We start from the raw sequence: 23,763 nt of genomic DNA on the forward strand, positions 1-23,763 counted from the left end.
CTGGTTCTTAACCTTGAGTTACTCAGGAGTTTTGGACTGCAACTCCCAGAAGCCTTAACCACCAGCTGTGCTGACTGGGGTTTCTGGGAGTTGCAGTTCAAAAGCATCCGAGTAACAAAGGTTAAGAACCACTGGCTTACAGCACTGGTTTTTAACCTTGGGTTACTCAGGAGTTTTGGACTGCAACTCCCAGAAGCCTTCACCACCAGCTGTCCTGACTGAGGTTTCTGGGAATTGCAGTTCAAAAGCATCCGAGTAACAAAGGTTAAGAACCACTGGCTTACAGTACAGTGGTGACTCGCATTACAATGTTAATTCGTTCCAGTGAAATCGCTGTAGAACGAAAACGACGTAATGCGAAATTAAAAAGCCCACAGAAACGCATTAAAACCCAATTAATGCATTCCTATGGGCTTGAAACTCACCGTCCAGTGAAGATCCTCCATAGCACGACCATTTTCACTGCCTGTGCAGTGAGGAATCCATCTCAGAAAAGAGCGGGGAACCATTTTTTTAACCCAGTGGCCATTTTGCAACCTCCGATCAGCTGATTTAAAATCATCATTTTGTGAGAATCGGTTCCCGAAGCAGGGAACCGATCATCGCAAAGTTAAATTCCCTCATTGAAATCATCGTAAAGCAATCGCTTTTGCGAATGCAAAGAATTCGTTGTAATGCAGTTTCATCGTTAAAGGGAGCGCCCATCTTGCGAGGCACCACTGTATTAAAAATAAATAATATTAAAAGCTTAAAATATTTTTATTACAATATTGAAAAATAGTTAAAAATATTAAAGCTAGATAAAAACAATATTGGAAACACATTAAAAGCAAGGAAAAAAATGCTACAGTCCCATTATTTTTTTAAAAAAATGTATCAGACAACCAATCACTAAGGGAGAGCATGTCTGAAATGACAGGTGTTTGTCTGCTTGGAAAAGTACAGTAAAGGAGACCAACCTGGCTTCCTGAGGGAGGGATTTCTAGAGTCTGGGAGCAACAACAAAGAAGGCCTTATCTCACGTCCCCACCAAACACACCTGTGAGGTTAGTGGGACCAAGAGGAAGGACTGCCTTGATGACTTTAAAATTTTGGCAGGCTCATAAAGGAGTGGTCGTTTGACCAGATAGGTGGGGTATGTATAAATAAATGAATGAATGAATGAATGAATGAATGAATGAATGAATGAATGAATGAATAAATGAATGAATGAATGAATGGAGATGCAGTCTTTGAGACAGCGAAAACCAAGAAACATTTAAAGCTAATATAGGGGTGTACTATCAACCCTTTGCCCTTGCAACAAACAATGATTGCAGAGCCTGATAGTCTGATCTTTCACCCACAAAAGCAAGAATGGGCAACTGCAGGGCAGCGCATGGCTAACCCTCAGGTGCACTGATGGCCCTAGTTTTCTCCTATTGCCTTGCTGTCCCAAGTTGATACCCTCCTATCTCAAAATCATAGCAATTCTTTAAATTGGGTGCCTCTGCATTAACATGAAGTATGTGGAATGCATGCACCTTCTTTTAAAGCCAGCTCATTGGAGGGGACCAACATAGGTTCTATCAAAAGGGGGCAATATAGCCTGGAAACAGTCACCAGGAAAGTCCTTAATTCCTAACTTTGGTGGGACAGACATTCTCAGTAGGGAATATCAGAAGTGTATTGAGGATAATACCCTTTATTGACACTCTCTTGGAACATCTAAAACAGTCTTTTTCAATGTGATATTTAAGTCAGGGACACCCTAAGTTGCAGCCCAAATATCTGGAGGTCATCAAGTTGTTCAGTGCCTCTTAGAAATTCCATGGAGCTTTAAGAAAATCTCAAGTTATCATCAATAGGTAAGCATGTCAAGAATGGAGGCCCCCAAATTCAAAACCTCAGTGGCTTTGGGTATCACAAGCCAGACTACAATCTCTATCTTGAGGCAATACAAGGCTTATACCTGATGCTATGTACCAATCCCAGTGCACATATCCTTGATACATCTACCTCCTGCAAGTGACTGTTACCATCATTTCAGTGCATTACTGCACTCTTAAAAAGACTGTTTTATGTTCAGTTTATCCCATATAACTCAGTACTGTCACCACTGTGTATCAGTGGCTCTCTAGGCTTTCAGGCATAGTCCTTTCCAGACCTATATGGAGACAGGAAGGATTGGATCCAAGACCTTCTGCCTGCATCCTGCATTACTGAGCTGTAGCATTTCTACTGCCTTAGAACATAACTACCGTGTTTCCCCAAAAATAAAACAGGGTCTCATATTAATTTTCGCTCCAAAAAACGCATTAGGGCTTATTTTCAGGGGATGCTTTTTTCATGTACAACAAACTACATTTATTCAAATACAATCATGTCATCTTCTTCTGGTTGCTGCACAATGGTGGAGGGTGGGGTTTCACTTACCTAGGGCTTATATTGGGGGCAGGGCTTATATCACAAGCATCCTAAAAATCATACTAGGGCATATTTTCAGGTTAGGTCTTATTTTCGAGGAAACAGACCCATTCCATCTTCTAGCTGGCTCAAAATGATGATCAGAGGCATCTCTCTCCATCTACTCACTATACAATAGTATGACAGTCTACTAAACCAACATATTTCTTCAATTAAGGAGGTACATGCCAATGTCATTGCAGAGGAGGAAGGAAATAAATTCAGAATTGGTACAATCTGCCATTTAATTTGGTTTCCCTTCTATTGGCCACTCTTATTGTACAAGTTACAACATTTATGGCCACTAGTGCTTATACTGGAAGTAACGTTTGGGTTTTCTGACTTCTAGCCTATATAGTGGCTGATAGGAAGCAGTAACATCTCTGCATCCTTCTATAGCTGCGAGTTCACAATGGAGCGCATATGGCTTATGATCAGGGCTGGGACAAAGAGTTCCCACAATTGTGGTTCACGCATGCCCTGTTCTGTCCATAAACCCATCCTGACACATCATTACCTTCTACACTTCAGATAAAGAATATAGATCTTTTTCTGAGCTGTACAAGATGCAATCTTATACTAGGCCAGATAGTCATCTATTATCTAGTTCAACTGTGTACTCTGCCTGAGACCTCATGTTACTCATAAGCCTTTCTCATCCACACCCAAGATCCTTTTAATGTCTAACGCCAGGGATGGAACCTGATTTCTATATGCAAAGCAGATACTTTGCCCCTAAGCTATTGCCCTTCCTATTTAAATGAAGTCACTTAATCCCTGAGGTTGCTTTACAAAGCATATTGAACCCAATGACTTGTCCCAGATGATTTACTACAGCTGCCTTCTACAAAAGAAATGCCCTACATTCAGGATCTTACAGAATACTGCCTTCCATTTCTAACCCTTCGTTTTTTAATCTCATTTCTCTTTTCACAACTACAAGGAGCATCCAGCCAGAAGCTGTTCTCATGTCCTGCTTAAAACAGTAAAATCTGAAAAGTCCTTGTCTGTAGTGGTCAAGTAGACCTGATCACGGCAACTTTTAAACAGACATCTCCTGGTGCTCTTAGTAAAGAGAGACTGCACAGCTACTGTTTTTCATTCTATACAGTAGCAGATTTTTCTATGGTAAGAAAGTAAAAAGGGGGGGAGTTTACAAATGGAAAACAATTTTCCTTGCCATTTATAAAACTCTGTCATTGAGGCAGGATAAGTGCACAATAAAAGCCAAAGATAGAAGCATCCTAAAAATCTCTTGTTTTCTGTTAGAAAAAAGATTAATTGTCCAGTGCCAGCCCTGTTGATTTATGTACAGCAAAGATAACTTGTGGTAGGGAAAAGGTAAAGAGAGAGAGAAGAAAAAAGGCAAAATATTGCAGACTAACAGTTTTATTTCAGTGTGAACTTTTGTGGATCAAAATCCACTCCTTAAGACACAAGTGGATTTTGATCCAAGTGACTGCACAATAATAAATTCGTTAGTCTTTAAAAAAACTGTAATGTTTTGCTTTCCCCTGTTTCTTTGGCCAACACATAGCTGCTTCTTTGGAAATTGTGCTATTACTGCTCACAACTTTTTTTAAATCAAGTTTTGCTCGTTAAGAGGTTGTTTTTTAATTTGGAAGATTCCACAAGCAGGCACCTAAAAATCCACCTTGATTCAACTTCCAGAATAAAGCACGATTGCAAGACCAGGCCAAGACTGTTTGTTTCTCTCTTGAGATAAGGATTTTTATTGAATAACCACAAAGTTTAAGATTAGATATAAGGATGCTGTGGAGCTAGTTTCTCAACAATTCAGTTCTCTAAAGAAAGCCATCGTCTTCACTTCACTCCTTGAAGCAAGCTGCAGCCTCTGCTTCCGAGTCCAGTTCACTTCACAGAATGGCGTTTTCATGCTTTCTCATAGATTCTAGTAGAGACAACATTGTTCATAACACATTCCTAGGAGGAAAACATTAGTGTCAGCATCAAATCAAGAATGCTCGATAATTTTATTTAAGACATACAATGAAGAACATACAATTGTCCACAGAAGATTTGCTACGGTACAAAGTTAGGCTCCTCCAGATAGAATATTTGTATCTGGATTATTATTATTAATGATGTTGGAATTAAAATTCTTTTTTCCTTTCCTGGAAAGGAAAGGAAAAATTTTTCCTTTTGGAATTAAAATTATTTCCTGCTTGTACTTGAGAGTACAAGCAGCTGACTCACCCCATCCCAGCATTGTTTGTGTCTGCACAGTCCAACTGCTGTGCATGTGAGGAGTGGCTACTGGTTAGCATGATCATAGACTGAAGCTCACCTGAAGCAGCTTCTACTAGTGCTACCACTATTACTTTCTCAATTACTTTTTCTCAGTATACAGCCTCTTCATTTTGCTTTGCTACCATCCATCACTTTGCCTTTTACTCTATTATTTCTCCCTAAATGCCTCTCAAAAGTGAGGTAGAGAAACAGCTCACAGCTGACTTGCTCCCTCAGTGGAGTGCTAACATAAGGAAGCAATCTGGACAGGAATTCTAGTAGTCCCATACTTTTTAGGAAGGAATGGGGAAAGGGCTAGAAGTTGCTCCCATCTGGACCGCTCCCATGAGAAAAACTAAAAATGAGTAAGTAGCCAGCATCTAATCTAGGAAAGATGTTAGGATTATAGGAGCACAGACTTGTTCTGGATTGATGTCACCAAACCCAAGTACAACTAAGGATTTAGCTATTGCTCACTTAAAATTCCATATCCAAATTTAATCTAATCAAAAATACAAATGGTTTCAGATTCAGGAGTTCTCCAACCACCAATGATGGGATAGGGCGTCATTGTGTGGAAAAAGGAAACTACATACACTGCCATCACAGCTTGCTGAAGCAAATGCAGAGGATAAATATAATAAGCAAAATATGCCTTTTATTGTGGTATTTTGGTGTGTTATAACCAAAATTATAATTTTAACCTGTATTTCATTACTTTTCAGCCCCTGTTTTGCTGGAAAGACAGAAATAAATAGAACAAAAATAAATATCAAAAGGAAAGTTTATATTCAGTTTTATATTTTGGGTCTTCAAAAAATAAGTACTCTCTCAACATTTTACTAAAAACATTGCCTTAGATTTGTAAGTGTTTGTAAAGATTTGTAAAACTGCATTTAAAGCATGCTGTTTTGTTGTCAAAAGTGCTTTGATATTTGCATCTCATGTCCCAATAACCTAAAAGGCAAAATGCTCTTGCAGGAAAACACAGAGCACTCTATGTTGCTCCCACATAAGAGAAGAAAGGGTGCCTTGCATTTGTTTATTATGGCTATAAATTGCCACTCCTTCAATAAACTCAAAAGCATCAAACATATTGTCACAATCACCCAGTGAAGCAGGTCAGACTAAGAAACTATAACTACCCTAAGGTGAATTATGTGATTTCTGTATCTGAGTGGAAATTCTGAATCCACTCCTAATCCAACTCCAATTCTGACTCCTAATCCAACTCCAGCCATTGTCTCTTTGATTTAGCTCAAAATTTTGTCATTTTTTCTTCTTCAACTTATTATAAATGCTGAAAAACAAGACGAACTCACCACAATCAGCTTTCCATCTTCTACTTTTCTTTTTATTGTGGTCTCTTTGCCATCCCACCTCTGCACATGATTAAGTGTGCCATTGTCTAGGGTCACAACACTCTGCCAAGAAAAGGGCCATTATTGGGTCAGCATTTTCCAATCAGGGAATAAACAAATGCAGCACAACCCTGAAATCTTAAAACCACAGTGCCAAGTTAGGGTTAAGGAAACTGGGCTCAGTTCTGGCACGTCGCCATCTGAACTGACAAACCATAGAGTTGGGGCCATCACTCCAGAGGCTGAAGTGCAGACAGAACGGTAGTTAGGAAATCATCTCATCTGTTGTAAGGATTGGGAAAGTAGATAGTGTTTGAACATATGAAATCGTATTTGAACTTTAAATTAGCTTAGGAACACAAGGCATAGATAGGAACATGGGTGGGGGGGAGCCTGCATCTGCCAGATGTGCCAGACTACATGACTGCTTGGGGATAATGAGAATTTAGTCCAGTATGAAAGGGCGCCTGGTTGAGAAAGGCTGTAGCAAAATATTCAAGGTTGCATACATATAGGTTTTTTTAATCTCTCAGTTGGACGGAGCATTTGCCTGACTGGAAGTTTAGTGAGATGAGTTGCCTGGCTGCAAAGCCGTAAGTTGGGGGTTCAACTCCTCACTGTGCCTCTCGAGAGAAAAGTTAGCCTGGTTAACCTTGAGCAAGCTGCCTGGTCTCAAGATACTCCCAGAAGAAGGGAACGAACAAGAACTTCTGAGTACTCTCTACCTAGGAGACTCTGAAAAGGGTTGCCGTAAGTTTGAAGCAACTGCATGGTCAGTAATTTTATTATATTTGCTTGACCGAGGTTATACCATGGACAATTCATAAGGGTAGGGCTATCTTTGCTGCCTCAGGATTTGTCAGTTAAGCGTGGAACACTAGACTGATCTTTGAATTCTTAGCACACTAGCAGCTTACCTCTTGATATGGATGGGGGTTGGTCCCGAAATGGGAAATTATCTGATCCATAGGCACAGAGCCTCAGACAAAGTTAGCAATGTATGTAACATTCAAGTGTTCCCTTCTATAAGATTTGACTTCATTTCCTTGGAGCGCCGCTAATTCCCAGATAATAAAAGCTGTTCAGGAGTTATAGCCTAAAGGTCTCCTGAGGCAATTACCTACTTCACTTTGGACTCAAGTTGTTTAGGACACCCTCCCTTCCATTAGTTTCAGGGGAAAACAATTTTAATATTTATTAAGCACTTTTAAACCAGTTTAAGGTAAAGGTTCCCCTTGACAATTTTTGTCCAGTCGTGTTCGACTCTAGGGGGCAGTGCTCATCCCCGTTTCCAAGCCATAGAGCCAGCGTTTTTGTCCGAAGACAATCTTCCGTGGTCACATGGCCAGTGCGACTTAGACACAGAATGCTGTTACCTTCCCACCGAGGTGGTCCCTATTTATCTACTTGCATTTGCATGCTTTCGAACCGCTAGGTTGGCAGGAGCTGGGACAAGCGACGGGCGCTCACTCCGTCGCGTTGATTCGATCTTACGACTGCTTGGTCTTCTGACCCTGCAGCACAGGCTTCTGCGGTTTAGCCCGCAGCGCCACCACGTCCCTCAGTTTAAACAATAATTTATCCCACATTAAACAACAGACACTCCCACACACCTATGGCTCCATCAGGAAGACACTTTAAGGTAAAGAACAGAGCTCACCTTTACTTTTCTGTCATCTGCTGTAGTTTCATCAAACTCTTCCCCCAGTTTGAAGGAAATTTCTGTGTTCTTGAGACTGCTCTCTGTTTTGATAGTGTAATTATCTCCATTGTGGCTGATGATTACATTGGGCTTGGCAACACCAGCAATCTTCCTAGTGGCAAAGCCCACACCTGAAAGTCAAACAAAACACCTTTAGGCTCCCTCATACTCCCAGAGTTATCTGCTAGGTCTTGAAGATCAGTAGAATTGGTCATGGTGGCAACATATGACAACCTGCAGCCAGCTGAATTCTATAAGCGAGAGTAGCAAAGATTGGAAATATAGCATGGACTGCTAGTAGGCAGAATCTGAAAGTTGCCACCACCCACCCATGACCTTGAAACATTACCTGGAACAGTGAGCACCTTAGTCTCAGCCATTACTTTAACATCCTTATAGTGAATTAATGTTAATGCAGCTAACATGTCATCTACAAGTTACTCCCTGACATCCTGTTACTTTAACTTAACTCTGTGTACTATAAGGCTTGTGATATCATCAGCCACAGCAATTTTTCAGAAACTAAACAATTTTCAACTCCCACTTCTGAAAGTCTGAGGCTTTTGTGGGATGTATTTCATGCTATTTGGGGTCCTTGAGGTAAATCAGCAAACAGCTACATGATCAGAAACAATCCACAGACAATTCATGGAGGATACAACTTAATCTCCTGAAACTACCTAAATGGGTGTCAGTCAGTACATCTTTTGGAAAGCATTCCCACACTAATTAGCCTGCAATTAGCAGTTCAAGTAGACAAGCAATTCAACCTGCTAGGCTGGAGAAAGCATGTCAGAACCTGGAAGAGTCACTGAAAACAAGACTGGGTTATATGGACCAAGGATCTGACTGGTACAAGGCACCATTCTCTAGTTCAATTATATTTTTTCAGTTCTTTGAGTTCTACCAGCAACTGAAGACATTTTTCTTAATGTGTGTGTGCGTGCGTGCATATATATTCTCCACTTTATTTTTTTTTATTTTCTGTACTAACTGCTAGCCTAGGTACCACATGCTAGCCTTTATCGTTGCTTTTAGTTTGTTGTAAATGTTGTGTTAAGACTTTTCTGCTGCAATTTGTTGTAAATGTTTTAATATTTAGTCATTGTTCTATATGCCTTATTTTTTGCAAGCTGCTTCCAGACCCCCTTTTTTTGGAGAGGAAAGCAGGGTATACATTTCTTAAATAGGTATTATACGAACAATGATCCACGTTTATTTGATACAATCTGTACCTGCTGTTGCATTCTTGTTTGCCTAAAGATAACCTCCATGAGCCTTAGCTCCCTTTAGCTTTAAGCCGTTTTGATATTTTAATATGCAATTAGAAAAATACACCCAGGCCACTGATCAGATAAGACAAGGAAAAACAAGAAAAAGAAAGAAAAAAGTGCAAAGTGTGCTGCTTATATACCATCCCATAGTGCTTAAAGCACTGTGCGGGTGGTTTACAATTTAATTATACAGGCTACACAATGACTTTCCAGCTTGGGGGGGGGGCAGGGCGGGGAGCAATTTACCCAAACTCAGCAGGATGAAAGGTTGAGTTGATGGCACATATGTTTTTCCATTGCCCCTTTCGTCACCTACACAGGGAGAAATTTATCCTGCCATGTTTAGATAGATTAATGGCACATGCAAAGGAGGAGGGTTTGGAAAGACTTTTAAATGATGAAAACTTTTATTACTAAACAAATAGCTAAATTTTGCTTATATTTGATTAAATTTAATATTAAGAAGATGGGTTAATTAGAAAGTTTAAATTCAAAATTAAATTTCAAACTTTTAATTTTGAATTATATGTAGATATTGCCTTATGTTATCAAGGTATTATCCTGTAACTGTGCTAGATGTATACTTAAGGCTTTATACCACAAATAAAGTTCTTTTGAGTCAACCTTGAGCCAGTTGGGATTGAACTCAGGTCGTAAACAGAGCCTTGACTACAGCATTGCAGTTTAACCACTGCACCATGAGACTCTTTTAAAGGAAATCATCTGCTACAGAGGTATATCCTAGTCAAGTGAATGAGACTGCTCTGAAGTTAGTGAGCTACAGCCACCATTACCATATAGCAGATATAATTAAATGTATTGAAGTACATTGCAATTAATGACCATCAGGAGCTGCCTGGGAACTATTAACAATAGAGTCATATGTTACATTGCAAGTTTACCCAGTTATTAAATCCAAGTATAGAAGTGTCTTGGCAACTTCACAGCTTGCAAAAGTGACTTTTCAACTAGAGCTCTCAAAATCCACTCCCTTCCAAACGGAGGATGGTCACTGGCCTTACTAGTTGGGGTGTTCTGGGGGATGACTTAAAAAGTGATTTTCCCAAGTTCTCTACATAAAAGAAAGACAAGAAAGCTTGTCTTAAAGTTGAATTATTTGTCCATCTACTGCACATTTGCCTACTCCATCTGGCTGAAGCTGCCTGTGATTTTGACACATGGCTTCAGTACCATCTGGTAGTAGATACCTTTCTACATGGAAAAAAACAAACAAACTTATATCCTCTGTGCAGAGGGTGTACTCAGCCAGAAGGTAAACACCTCCTAAGACTTGCTGCAGGCTTGACAAAAGTTAGAGAAATTAGGATCACATCCTCTTGACTATACATCTACTCCATAGTGAAATACAAAGGGGCAGCAGCTGTTTCCACTTAAATCTCTGCTTAAATGACTGATAAGAGTGTACAGCTAAAATCCAGCATGCATTTAATAGGAAGTCTAAATGAGTGAATAATGTTTAATGTTAAGAATCATACTGAATAAATTGTGCAGACTTTTTGCTTTTGGACTAGAAATCCCAGAATTCTTCAAACAACTCCTTGGGGAATTCTGGGAGCTGTAGTTCAAAAACACAAACTGCATCACTCTAGTGAATATCTGTTTGGATGAATAAATACCAAGCAGGCATCCCTTGATTTTAAAAAAATTATCTTATTTCCAATTCCATTTTCAAGCAGTACCACAAACACAACTCATTAAAATAAGAAATTCTTTTGTGACACTGTTAGTTTCTGTTCTGGGGTATGGATTTTGAAATCCACGTGTCAACACAGCTTCCCGTTCTTTTCTTTCTGTATCCTTGCAGTCCATAAGAACCAGGTAATACTAATCACAACCTGCAACCACTGGAAGGCATCTTACAAATTTTTACAATACAGCTAAATACATGTTTCTGCTCAAGTAAATAAGTAGCAAGGGGCTTCTTTTTGAATTTCTGCAGTACATAATTTTGGTAGCAACACTCCAGAAAAATCCTAAACACATTAGCCACTAGTTATCTATAATTATAGATTGAATAGCCTCTACAATCAAATGTCCATTAAACAGTAATTCCTTAGTAGATACACAAGCCAAATTATGTTTATTCATAAGAAAAGTTCCACCACACTCACAAACACTTACCACCTAGGAAAAATATTTAGGATTATTAAGCACAATTACAAGGGAACTACTCAAAAAACAGAAATTAAATGAAAAAGCACATAAGCGACAAGTATGTGACCAGGCTGGGAAGTCAGCAGAAATAATTCGATTCAAACCACAGCATTCCACCCTCCTAGAATTCTCTTGGAAGCCTAATAGTAAACTTAGCTTTCAAACTATGAAGCTGCTATAAAGGTTTTAGAATTTATAACTTAGTAAATGTTTGCCAATTTTTAAGTATAGTTTACAGCCTAACAACCACAGTCCTAAAACTGTAAGTGGGGGCAACATAAGTAACCCTTTGTCTTGTTGAAAACTATTAGTCTCATATAAAAAGTAAAGTTCATAAACTTATCAAACACATTTTTTCTTACCAAGTTCTTTCATGTATTCATCAAATTTCTCACTAGAAACCAGCTTCCAAGTTCCCAGAAATTGTTCACACATTGTGCAAGTTTTAGTCTCCCAAAGAAACTTCTTAAAGGTTACAAAGAGAGTACTAACTCTACTGCAGAGCCCAAGACTTTAAAAAAGAAGGCTTGAGCATGTGACTTTTTCAGATTAGCCAATAGCAGCAGAGGCTAGGAAGCCTAGTTCCCATTAGGAAATTTTCTTTCCTTTCTCACTGGGGCAGAGTGCTTCTGGCCACTGATATACAGAATGCCACACTGTCAGCATTTAGTTTAGACAGGCTCTGCTGGTGCAGTGAAAAATGCTGCTTCTCTGGAAGACAGTATCTTTATTCCACAAAAATTACAACCTTGTTCTCTATATTGATTTGCCAATCAATCCCCTATATGTCTAATTGTATTTGCTTTATTTTACAGTACAATCATATGCATCTTTAGTGTGCAGTAAATTCCCATGTGCTTAATGCGTTTACTGTCATGTAGGTGTGATAGAACTGTACCTTAAAATGATAATTCTGTCTTATTCTATACACATGTAATAAAAGGATGAGCTGGATAAGCATCTTTTAATTAGTGAAATTGTGGCCAGATACCCCTGCCCCAAAAGAAAAGAAAAAAAAAAACTGGAGAAAGTAAGAGGGGAATTGAAGCAGGTGCTGTTCATATGCTAGCAACACCTGTTCAGATTCCCTCTACTTCAGGATTATTAAAGGTGCAGGGTGTGTGTGATTTCTTTTTGATATGAGCAGCTGAGGCAAGGGTAGGCAGAACTTAGAAATTTGTCTTTCTTGTTAATACTAGTTTCCAGAACTCCCGAAGCAGCATTGTCAGGGGTGTTATGGTCTGGAAAAGGTAATTGGTTGGATGAGTTTGAATCTGTACACCTAGGACAAGACATATACGAGTCATGGAAGGAAACACTACAGTGTTAGCACAGCAGTTTCTGTAGATGTAGTACTGTTAATTGTGAAACAAAAAATAAAATTAACAAAAATAGTGGGTGTTCATTTCTTCTCGAGCAGACAGAATTTCTTTTTGTGCTGTTATCATGCCAATGTGTCATCAGAATGCATGTTTTTATAAAAGAACTGATGCATTTTCTATTGAACACTGTAAAGTACAGCTTAACAATGAACCATGAAGTCCTCTTAGTTTAACAAAATGGTTTTTTCTGAAACAGAATGCTATATTCCTTAATGATTCTGTAGCATACAGATACTGCCCCAGATAATGCTTGCTAAAACAATACATGGATGAAGCAAAGTGAATAGTGGTTCTGGAAAAAGAGTTCCAGGTAATCACAAGTAGTTCAAAGACATTGCCGGATCTCAGAACTGTTACAATGTAGCATTAGTGTCCTATTTATGTCTATGTGACCCTATATCTGAAGAGCTCAAGGATGGGGTAAAGCAGATGAAAATATTATTAGCAATGTTAAAAATTTAAGCTGCTTAAAATATATTAACATCAAAATAACTTGCAATCTCATGTTTGAAACAAATGATTCAAATATGACAGAGAAAGCGTTCTTGGTCAATGATCACTTTAGTGTTACAGAAGTGACCTTGTAATCCCAACAACCATTAAAGAATGGTGATGACTTGTAATTATACTTATTTGTAAGTCTGGGCTACTGTAGGACTCCTAGTCATACCGTCAGATCTTCTGTACTCTTTCTGAAAAGTGCCTTGAAGTGACTAAGTAACAAACAAGACAGCGTTTCTGTACTTTTTTCCCCCCAATAGTTGTGTGGAGGATGAATTTCAGCAGGTGTAGCTTTCATAAAAACTTGCACCTGCTGAGATTTCAACTTGCAGGCAATAATTAAAGTTATAGGAACCCTGAATTCTTTTTCATCTGGCAAATATAGGACTTCTAAGTGTGCATAGGATAAGAACCATAGACATCTGTACTTACAAATATGCCCAACTGAGTTCAACAGAACCCAGTAGAGATTTTAGCAGGTGTCCCTGTCATGTAAGTTACACCTCATGAAATCCCTTTTTTTGAACTACTAGTAAAAGCATATTAGTACTGTCTTCATTCAGTTCTGGACACCTTAGACAAGTGGTTCCCAACCTTGGGTCTTCAGATGTTCTTGGACTAAAACTCCCAGAAGCCTTCACCACTAGCTGTGCTGACCAGGATTTCTGGGAGTTGCAGCCCAAGAACATCTGGGGACTCAAGGCTGGGAACCACTGCCCTAAACCAGTGGTTCTTAACCTTGGGTAATCTAGGTGTTCTTGGACTGCAATTCCCAGAAGCCTTCGCCACCAGCTATGCTGGTTGGTGCTTCTGGGTTATCCAAGGTTAAGAACCACTGCCCTAAACCCCTGTTATATTCACTCACTACCCTTAAAATTAAGATAACCAGGTTTTGTATAATTTCTGATACCTTATTTGGTGCCACTTACATAATGTTTCTAAAGAAAAATAGCAGAAATTTAACTCCAGTATGATATGTTGCAACAACCTAAAAGAAATGATGGTAGACGTCTGATGTGTCCTGATCCCTCTGTTTGGAAAGAAAATGATCTCTCTGAACTTTGTTCCTGCATGCCATCCCACTCCACCTCTCTTTTTGGCTCATACCTCTGACTCTTGCTGAAGTTTTTTTTTTCTTTTTCTTTTTTGTTAGAGAGGAAATGAGATTTCAGCTACACAGCTGCACTTTTATAGAGGGAAATTGTCCTATTATTCTTTGTGATAAACATATTTTGTTGATGTAGCACTTGGAACAGGCTAAGTAGCAAGGAAGCTCCGGGTCCCTCCCCCCTTTCTTTTTTTATAGCAGGACTCCTGTGAATTGAATACATTCATACTAGGAATTTTCTGAGAGGTGAGCATGTTGGTTTCTTGCAGCAAATACAAAGGAGAGTCTTATGTCATCTTAAAGACTAGCAAGTTTTATTTGACACAAATGAAAAAAAATTACCCATCTTGATCTTCAAGATTTATTTTGAGGGATGATGATACTCCTTTCCTAATCTCCATGAATGAAGCTTGTGGAGGCATGTCAAAAGTTGAATTGAGCAGATGATGCCTAGCTGGATACGATCAGGAAGAGATTGGAAGTCACACCCATATTGCTCCATAAACCTAAACAGGCGTGGGGAAGAACATTACTTCCTTGCTTGGAAATAAAAATACTAGTGGCGCCAGGTTCCTACAAGCCTCTTCATTTTGCAAGTTTGGAGCTCTGTTGCAGTTTTTCATTGAGAGCTAATCTCTCAAACTAAAGCATTAGCTTGCTATTTGAAGGTGATATTTCATAGATGTTTCTTTTATCCTTATTTACTAAGGGGCTCAAACTAACTCCTCATGCTCACAGCATAAACTATGGTGAAGTGTTGCTAATGAACAGCAACTGTGATAAGAGATTTTTCAAGCATTGTAAAAACCTTGCTGTGTTGAATATCTTTTCAGTGATTCGCTTAGAAGAAAAAAAAGAAAAAAGCGTGCAAAAACAGACAGTAAACATCCAGCAGCATCCTTCTACTTCGTAAAAGGCACTTAGTTTGCAAAAGATGGCCTTGATCTTAGATAAATCGATAAAACAGGAGAAATACTGTATAAAGTAAACATTTAAGACTAGATTCACACACAGATTATAAACTCAGGTGTTTCCCTTTTCCTGGCTATGAGGGATTTTAGGCTACGATTGCTTGGTACTTGACGTAATTATTTATAATTAAATATCATTAGGAAGAAAGCAACATTGTTGCAGGCTTCCTTTTGACCACTTCAGTGCATGTATTATATTGTCATGCAGTCTTCCAGATTACTGCCACAGAGTCAGCAACTGATGCTAAATTAGAAGTATGTAATGAAAAATAAAGTGGCAGACTATTTAATGTTATTGCTTCTTATAGGTCCCTCTCTTTTACTGCAGTGGGACAAACCAATAGAGAAAATCAAATTAACAGGGAGAGCTTTTTTGCTTTTCAGCTGGGTTTTACAAAGTGGTAAAGATTTTATAAAGAAATCACAATAAAACAGTTGACATTTGGCACTTTCCTATTGTAACTGGCCCCTCTGTTTCCCTGCTTACTAGGCATTTACAAAACAGTTGAGTGATGACAGTGATATCACTGCAAAGATGACTGGACTAAGGAATGCACTGTGACTGAGAACACAATAAAAATTATCCTTTAAGACAGAGGTGAACCTCTTGGAACTGCACAAATCCATTCCAATGGGAAACTACAGAACTGTGATCCAATGAAAAATACATTCTTTCTCTTGTGGCTGGAATAGGGAATGTTATTTTGAAACACAGTAGGTATGAAGGAATACCAGAGCTTGCTGAATATACTGTATTGCTGAGTAAAGAGGTCCTGGATTGTGCTGTAAATAACGGTGTGTTGACAGCAAATCAGTGATATTGCAGTTACCTTCTGTGAAACTACAAGTACTTCCCCTGCTAGAAATTAAACAATTTAATTAGCAAGCTAACAAAAAAAAAACATAACTGCTCTCCCAATTCACTATTTGGCTGATTCTCAGATGCAAAGCCAAGAAAAGAATGTGAGCCTTGTGTTTTCTCCAGCAGAAAATAAAGGCTTTCCAGGGTACAGTAGGAGCAAACCAACTGTGGTGGCAGGGGGAAGCAAGAAATATAATAACCTGACAGAAATTCATGATGTCAGGAGGATTTAAGACTCAGAGGAAAACACCCCTTCCTTATTTGGAGGCGTTGTGTTGATATTTGTCCTTAATATATTACCGTATTTTATTCCTCAGATTGTACCAGTCCCCAAAAGCACCAGTTCTTGTTACTTTCTTGTTGACACAGGAAGTGCTTTTCATTTGTGGCCTCAAGGGTAATATAACAGTATAAGTAAGTAATTTTTAGAGCAGCCTTGGGCAAAATGACAAGATTATTTTTCCAGCAATCAAAGGAGAAAATAATGAATGTTAACCCGCTGTGCAGAAAGAGTGTTCATCCATTTATCTGCTAATGCTTTTTAAAAATGTAGCTTTGGCCTAGGTGGTTGACTTGCTGATCTACTGTCTGTGGTGCAGAACACGTCTGTTTCTAATAACACATGTATAAATGCAGGTGTATGTGAAGTCTAGTTCCAGAGATGGACCAAATTTAAACCCATAAAATCTGTTGTGTTGTTGTTGTTTACTAAAACCTTGAAGTTCCCCAGCAGGAGCCAAATGTCAAGTAGCTAATAAGACAGGTGAAAATATACTAGAAATGAAGGCATGTGAGGCCTATGAGGACATGCTGAGTGCAAAGAATTTGTGATTATTAGCAAAACTAAATTGATCAGTATTTTTACACCAAATTCAAGTCTTGGCTGCTTCTACCTCCCCTCAATGTTGTTTTCAAGAGCCAGACTGACAAATTGGTTTTATTTGTTTATTAAATGCATTTCTATCCTTCACTCATCCCTTTGAGGCTTTGGTGACCACTGAATGGTAACTGTCTGGTTTTCAGGCTATCCTTCATCCACCTGCTTTCTATTTCTTTACTCACTGATGATACAACACTTTAAATACAACACAGTAAGATAAAGTGAGGCAAAAATAAGAGATAAAAATACCAACAAAATAAGTCTTTCTCTCCCCCCCCCCGCCACCAGCCCCCTGCTTTTTGTTCCTTTTTTTTTCATCTGCAGGAACTGGACAATGGGTTCATTATCAGCATCATTATGTACTGCAGAGCTGGAAGGGACCCTATAGATCAGCGATGGTGAACCTATGGCACACGTGCCACAGCTGCCATGCAGAGCCCTCTCTGCAGGCATGTGAGCCATTAGTTGCCAGATGGCTATCCCCAGCAGTCAAACCTGAGGAGGCAGCTGCAGCCGCAGTGCTAGTGCCACGACAGGCGGTGGGCCAGGATCCGGAGCAGCTGGCGGGGGTTGGGCACAATTGGAGTGGATCCAGAGTATGGTCTGGAGGCACCTTTGTGCCAAGGATTCCCCCTTCTGCTGCCACTTCCACTTCCACCCCCACGTGCTGGGGGGTCCCCTCCAGTTTGGGCACTCAGGCTCAAAAAGGTTTGCCGTCACTGCTATAGATCATCAAGTCTAGCCTTTGTCAAGGAGGCACAGTGGGGAATCAAATTCCTGAACTCTGTCTCCCCAGCCAGATACCTAACACACTGAGCTAGTGATGGTGATAGTTGCACTGTGTTCCCAGTGCTTCAGTTTGCCACCATTTTGTTGGCCCAAAGAGAAGGAATAGATGATAAAATGTTGAAATAGTGGTACCAACACTTGGATAAAAATTGCTTTTTTGAACTGCAGCTCCCAGAATCCCCCAGACGGTACGGCCATCCTGGTTGGAGGATTCTGGGAAATATAGGGTAAAAAACCCAACCTTCTCTGGTTCTCATGTGCTCCTAATGGACTGGCCCTGGAGAATAAGAGAGAAATGGGGTGAGAAGATCTAGACAACAAGCAAAATATAACCAGCCCTGTCCTTAGGTAAAATGAAGCACATGTCTTAGCTGATGGTTCCATTGAGGTGGCAATGAAGTGGAAGAGGTTGCTGTATACTTTGCAGATTGCTCTAAATGCTATAGATTGGCCTGGCACTTTCAGGTGTGGCAGAGGTCCATCATTACTCTTGAATAAATATTTGTTTGCCCGTTTAGGTGGCTTTTATAGAGGGAATGGAAAAGGGCCAGCAACATGTTCCTTATTCTGTCCTGGAGAAAATGTAACAGTGGGTATTCTCTGTAGATGACAGTCCTATGAAAGTTTGGAGCTAGCCTTGTGGCAGTATACCAAAGTTTGTTTTCTTCTCCTGCAAACACTCTCTTCACTTTTTTCCCATTCAGGATCTTTCCTTGTTGCTCTTCCATAATGACTGAGCCTTTTTTGGGAACCTGGAAACTTATCTCTAGTGAAAACTTTGAGGAATATATGAAAGAACTGGGTGAGCAAGCTTGTGTCACTGCAGAATAAGAAATAGTTGTCTTTTCAACAACAGCTAAGTTGTCTGTAAAGTGATGTGATTAATCTTGATTTTCACATTTTTTTGTGTGACAGGAAATAAACCTTTATTTGAATAAGAACTTACACAAGTACAGTATGTGGTTATCTTCTCATAACAGTTCCTAAAATATTTTAAACTGCATTTGGAAAATGGCTAATGGAATAATTAAACATTCAGCAAAATTTGCACTAAGCCTGAGTTTCGATTGTATAAAAATCTTCTCTTACACTCCCACTGAAGGCCTTTGACAACATACAGGAGCTAAAAGTAAAAACAGAGTACAGTACATGATTCTGTTTACATGACAGTCTAAGGCAGTAATCCTGGGAAGACCTTTTACAACCATATGTTATCTAAAATATACAGTCATATATACACTCCATCCAGCTACACAATTCAGAGATGCCTAATCTATACACTCTTGTCAGGCCTATTCCTCAAGCCCCCTCTGTTTAGTGCTGAGCAAGGAAACCTCCTTATCTCTGATCAGCTATCTAAGGGAGAAACTGGTGTGGGCTAGCTAAGGAAACTGAATGGGCCTTGTCTAGCATATGGGCCACGAGTTTCCTCTGTCTGATTTCCTGGCGTCCTATATACATATACACAGTGGTGGAAAATTATGTATTAAATTCCATGTGAGACTATTGTGTGTTTTACGTATATAGAAATGAAATACTTCAAAGGATCCTGTCATTATTCCTTCCCAGGAAGATCTTTAAAATGGTGTATGTACCTACTTATCTCAGTTCTGCAGTTCTAAAATTTTATCAATTTATCTGGTTGATCTTCCAGAGCATAAGTACACAATCTTCTTCAGCAGAATCACTGGTTCAAAGCCACAAAAATTAATAAGCAGATTCTGCAGAATTGCTAAAGGGTACTGTTGCTTTAATGCTGTCTGAATTTTGTGTAAATTTCAAGTAGTGAAACATATTAGAGGATTTTCTTGTGTTTCTTCTCTTATATCAAATAAAGTATTTCTTAGAATTTAATGCTCTGTAGACAAACTATAAACTTGAACTTGGAGTAATTGTATAGAACTTACTTTTGAGTAAATGTCTGGCTGTGATTCCCACTAAATGCAACAGGATTTCTTTCCATGCGAATGTGCAGATAATGACTTACGACATTATCTAGAAATGTTACAAGTGCCTCTACAATATAATTAATTGTGCCTTATGAAATAGCTGTAATTTAATATATTACTGTGAACCACATTTGACTCATTAAGCATTAGAATCTGGACCTAATCCAACATTCTAACCATTGTATCACAGGGCCTCATTAGAAGAGATGCTGATTCCTCATCTAAAAGTGGTGCACCATTATGAAGATAATACCATCTCTTTATTCCAACAGGGGCTTCCCTCAATCCACATTTAGCAAATTAGTTTGCAGTTGGGAAGGAGTGTACCTTTTCTTACATGTGTACTGTTTTAGATAAGCAGCATGGAAAGATTTGTGTGCCTGGAGTGATAACAGTGTAGAAGCACAGAAAACATACATTTGCTTTAACATGTGACCTGACCCCATACTGGTTCACTTTTGTCTCCTCTTTAGGAGTTAGTTTTTCCCAAAGGAAACTGGGCAGCCTAGCCAAACCTACTGTGATTGTCACCAGGGACAACGATGTTGTTACCATCAGAACAGAGACCGTCTTTAAAGTTAATGAGATCTCCTTCAGACTGGGCCAAGAGTTTGAGGAAACAACAATGGATAATAGGCATGTCAAGGTGATGATAACTGCTCTGTCTAGGATTTTTTCCCCATGTGTTAGGAAACAGGGTATCTTGACAATGTGGTCTGTTAATTATCAGAACTTCAAAGTTATCAGAACCTAAAGTTAAAGACACATTTTCTTTGTGTGGAGAGGAAGTAGGCGACAGTGATGGTCATTTAGTAGTGAGAAGTTGAAGGGGCAGTGCCCTTATAACCTTTCCCCTCCTGTGATGTCTTTTTAGAGTATCGTAACATTGGACAACGGTGTGCTGGTACAAGTGCAGAAATGGAATGACAACTTCACTGTTATCAAAAGAAAATTAGTGGATAATAACATGGTGTCGGTGAGTTTCTTTTTCCCAGTTAATTCCAGAAAGATATAAACCAGTGTTCAAGACATTTAGTTTCATGTATAACACTGAGTCACTGAATATGGAGGACTGCAATATTTAGTCAGGTGATCCTAGTGTCTTTCCTAGCCTTCTTCAGAGCCTTGGAAAAGTTACTTTGTTGGATTATAACTCCCAGAAGCCCCCAGCCAGCATGGCAGTAGGAGTCAGAAGTCCAAAAGGTAGATTTTCCAGAGTTCTGGTGAATTTGGTTGGGTGATGGGAGGTGTAGTCAAACACATCTGGATGGCAGCTTGGGGAGGCTAGCCAAACAATTAAAATAAAACTGTGTTCTTCCTGATTATTAATGCTGATATTATTTTATAAGGTGTCTGTGTTAAGGCACTAAGGAACATCAGGCATATTTCTAGCTGGAAAGTCCAACTGCAGAAGGTGTGTAGACTGAAGTTCTTATACTTAAATTTCCACCTTCTATTTAGTAACAAATGATTGGAGAGCCTTTCTACAGCCAGCATTTGTTCTGCCTTGTTTTGCCTCCTTGGTGACAGGATATTTTAGGATTTAGCAGGAATTGCATCCTATCTCTTAACTATCTACTGCTAAAATGTTCGAGCAGCATTATTATCATGGCTGTCATGGGCTTGGAGCTCTCTGGAGTCTATGCCAGGACTTTGCAGGACATTAGTGCTGTACTAGGACTTGCCCGTGTCTGGCAAACTTCTTCTATGTGCTTTCTTGATTGTTGTTTCCCGTTTCCCATCTAAAATGCCTGCAAAGCACCATCATACTAAATTCCATTCCCAGTACAAATGACACTAAGTAAATAAAACAGGGTTTGGAGGAGGGTAGAAAGTGCTATGGGGAAAATGGTACAAAGGATGATAAGAACATTGTTTGGATGTTGGGGAAGATTATAACAAGATCAGCGCAGAGCCTGGTCTTTAAGGCAGATCAAACGCAGTTAGAAAGAGCTCTAAAACGGAGATACCTCACTGAAGCTACAGTTGAAAAAGGAAATGCAGTCCAGGGAAAAGAGGGGTTTTGAGATACTTTTCTCCCTGACAAGAAAGATTGCCTAACCATTTTTAACAGGAGAATAACACAAGGGTAAGAAGGCTTAAGGACCATGCTCTTTTCATTTTCAGGCTGTAGTCTCAAAAGCTGGATAATATTAAAACAACTGCCTCTCTTTGAAAACAGCATGAAATGGCATTTTGCCTTGATGTCCAGCTTTTTGGCAGTAGTAGTTCACGCTGTTGTTTTTGCTAACAGCTACCATAATTGTACTGGAAAAACGGTACTGTGGTGTATAGTCAAAGGAAATGCAGAGTGGCCTAATATCATGCCCTTACTGTTACTGGCAAGAACATGATAATCACAAGAATGAGTGAAACAGTCGTTCATTACTTTGCAACAAATGGAAGGCTGCAGCATTTGTACTACCATCATTTCCTCCCTTTGTCAGGAGTTTACCATGAATGATGTCACCAGCACCAGAGTCTACACAAGAGCATGAAGACATGCAATCTAAAGATTACATTGTCCTGCTAATTATTTGTTTGCTGATGCACATTTGAACCTGGTGCTTTTACATGGAAATGAATAAAAATTTTTTTCCTGAAAAAGGAGTGTCATTTGAATCACTTCCAGACAGTCAATCCTTCATTAGTGTTTTTCTCTGAATAGAAAGCAATGATTGCACCAGAATATTACTATTTTCTTGAATGGCCCACCTATTTTTCACACGCATACTCAAAAAATAGCATAGAGGTGTACAGATTTGTGGGTTTTATCTATGCTGCCTGGCCAATTTTTGGATATGTAGTCCAACAACACAAACCCACACATCTCTATATAGTGTATACAGGCAGAGCTTTCCACATTAACAGTGAGAAATAGTTATCCTTTGTTGCAAGTTCAGTACAGTTCAGTACAGTACCACTAATAAAAAGGAGTTGTATATTCCCTGCTAGTTGTGCTTACAAGGTGATAAAACATTTTCCTTCCAGAGATATGATTCTGGTAGATCTTGGTTATTTAGCAATTCTACTTGTAAGCAAAACCACTGTTTACCTCCAGATAGCCTCTTGTTTGATTGTGAGATACATGTTCTTTCCTTGGGTTTACTGCCAAAAAATCCGCCTTTGATTCACACTCCCTCTACCCATTCACACATGTCCCATCCTTCTTACCTATTGGCTCCACTTTTTAATTTAAAATCATTCTTAGCAGGTGTCCAAATACACTTTAGAGTGAAATGCTGGAAAGGGACACCACTGGGCATTCTGGGGAAATAAATATGCCTGCTCATGCACAGTAATGCATGTATGTATACATGTGTGTGATATGTGCGATGACACAGCTATAGGAGTATTGGTGCTTTGAGAAGAGACAAAGCTAAATAGTAGAGACTGCATGTGTACATTTGTTTCATTTAAGCTTTTTTACTACAGGCATATTATCTGTAGACTGGTTGGATAGCTCAGTGAGTTAGTTACCTGACTGCAGAACCAGAATTTCAAAGTATAATGACCCTCTGTACCTCCTGGGAGAAGAGCCAGCTTGTGTAGCCTTGGGCAAGCTTCACAGTTCCAGGGCAAGCCCATAGGGGGACGTGAAAATGCAATTTGGACAAATGGGTTTGAGTCACAATTTGAGTGATTCCTCCACCGAAACTCCCAGAGTCATGTTGCTCGTGCAACTTGAGTTGGACTCAAGAGCAAGTCACAACGCGCAAGTCCCCATTCCTGCTTGACAATATGTAATTATTATATACTCTGTAAATGATGATGATGTTATGAGCTAAGATTCAAGGAATTAGTGCTAGCAGCAGATGTTGACTCTGCCAAGAAAAAGATGAAATGGTGTCACACCTCATCTGTGAATGCCTAAAAACTGTACAAACTGATTACAAAATTATACATGACAAAGTGGCAAAATTACTGCACTGGTCATTATGCAAAATATATATATATATATATAACTGGCTAGCCTACAAAGACCAATGGAAACATTAGGAAGAGAAAGTGTAAAAAAAATGACAAAGTCAAGTTCTTGTGGGACTTCTGGATCCAAACTGATAGACACCTTCAATGTTATGCACCAGGCATGTTAGTAATAGAATGAAGAAAT

The 23,763-nt window shown here is 39.2% G+C and overlaps 2 protein-coding genes across 5 annotated transcripts; one reads left to right on the plus strand and one right to left on the minus strand.

Annotated features, from left to right (window-relative positions):
- Positions 1-4,150: 4,150 nt before the first annotated feature.
- On the minus strand, positions 4,151-12,057 carry LOC110075876 (fatty acid-binding protein, adipocyte). The gene is made up of 4 exons (XM_072999074.2): positions 11,570-12,057; positions 7,717-7,889; positions 6,018-6,119; positions 4,151-4,389 (listed from the first exon to the last, which is right to left on the minus strand). The coding sequence occupies exons 1-4, from the start codon at positions 11,640-11,642 to the stop codon at positions 4,339-4,341; spliced, it is 399 nt and encodes a 132-aa protein (XP_072855175.2). The 5' UTR covers positions 11,643-12,057; the 3' UTR covers positions 4,151-4,338.
- Positions 12,058-14,377: 2,320 nt separating this feature from the next.
- Positions 14,378-22,256, plus strand: LOC110075874 (fatty acid-binding protein, adipocyte). Of its 4 annotated transcripts, none has more exons than XM_020787509.3 (5): positions 14,378-14,444; positions 18,405-18,502; positions 20,123-20,295; positions 20,524-20,625; positions 22,097-22,256. In XM_020787509.3, the coding sequence occupies exons 2-5, from the start codon at positions 18,430-18,432 to the stop codon at positions 22,145-22,147; spliced, it is 399 nt and encodes a 132-aa protein (XP_020643168.3). In that variant the 5' UTR covers positions 14,378-14,444; positions 18,405-18,429; the 3' UTR covers positions 22,148-22,256. The 4 variants fall into 4 exon arrangements, with proteins under 4 accessions (XP_020643168.3, XP_020643167.3, XP_020643165.3 ...); XM_020787508.3 differs by lacking the exon at positions 14,378-14,444 and adding an exon at positions 15,809-15,887; XM_020787506.3 differs by lacking the exon at positions 14,378-14,444 and adding an exon at positions 16,330-16,445.
- The last annotated feature ends 1,507 nt before the right edge of the window (positions 22,257-23,763 follow it).

The sequence above is a fragment of the Pogona vitticeps genome, chromosome 4 (genome assembly GCF_051106095.1).
Source record: "Pogona vitticeps strain Pit_001003342236 chromosome 4, PviZW2.1, whole genome shotgun sequence".
NCBI classification, from domain to species: domain Eukaryota; kingdom Metazoa; phylum Chordata; class Lepidosauria; order Squamata; family Agamidae; genus Pogona; species Pogona vitticeps.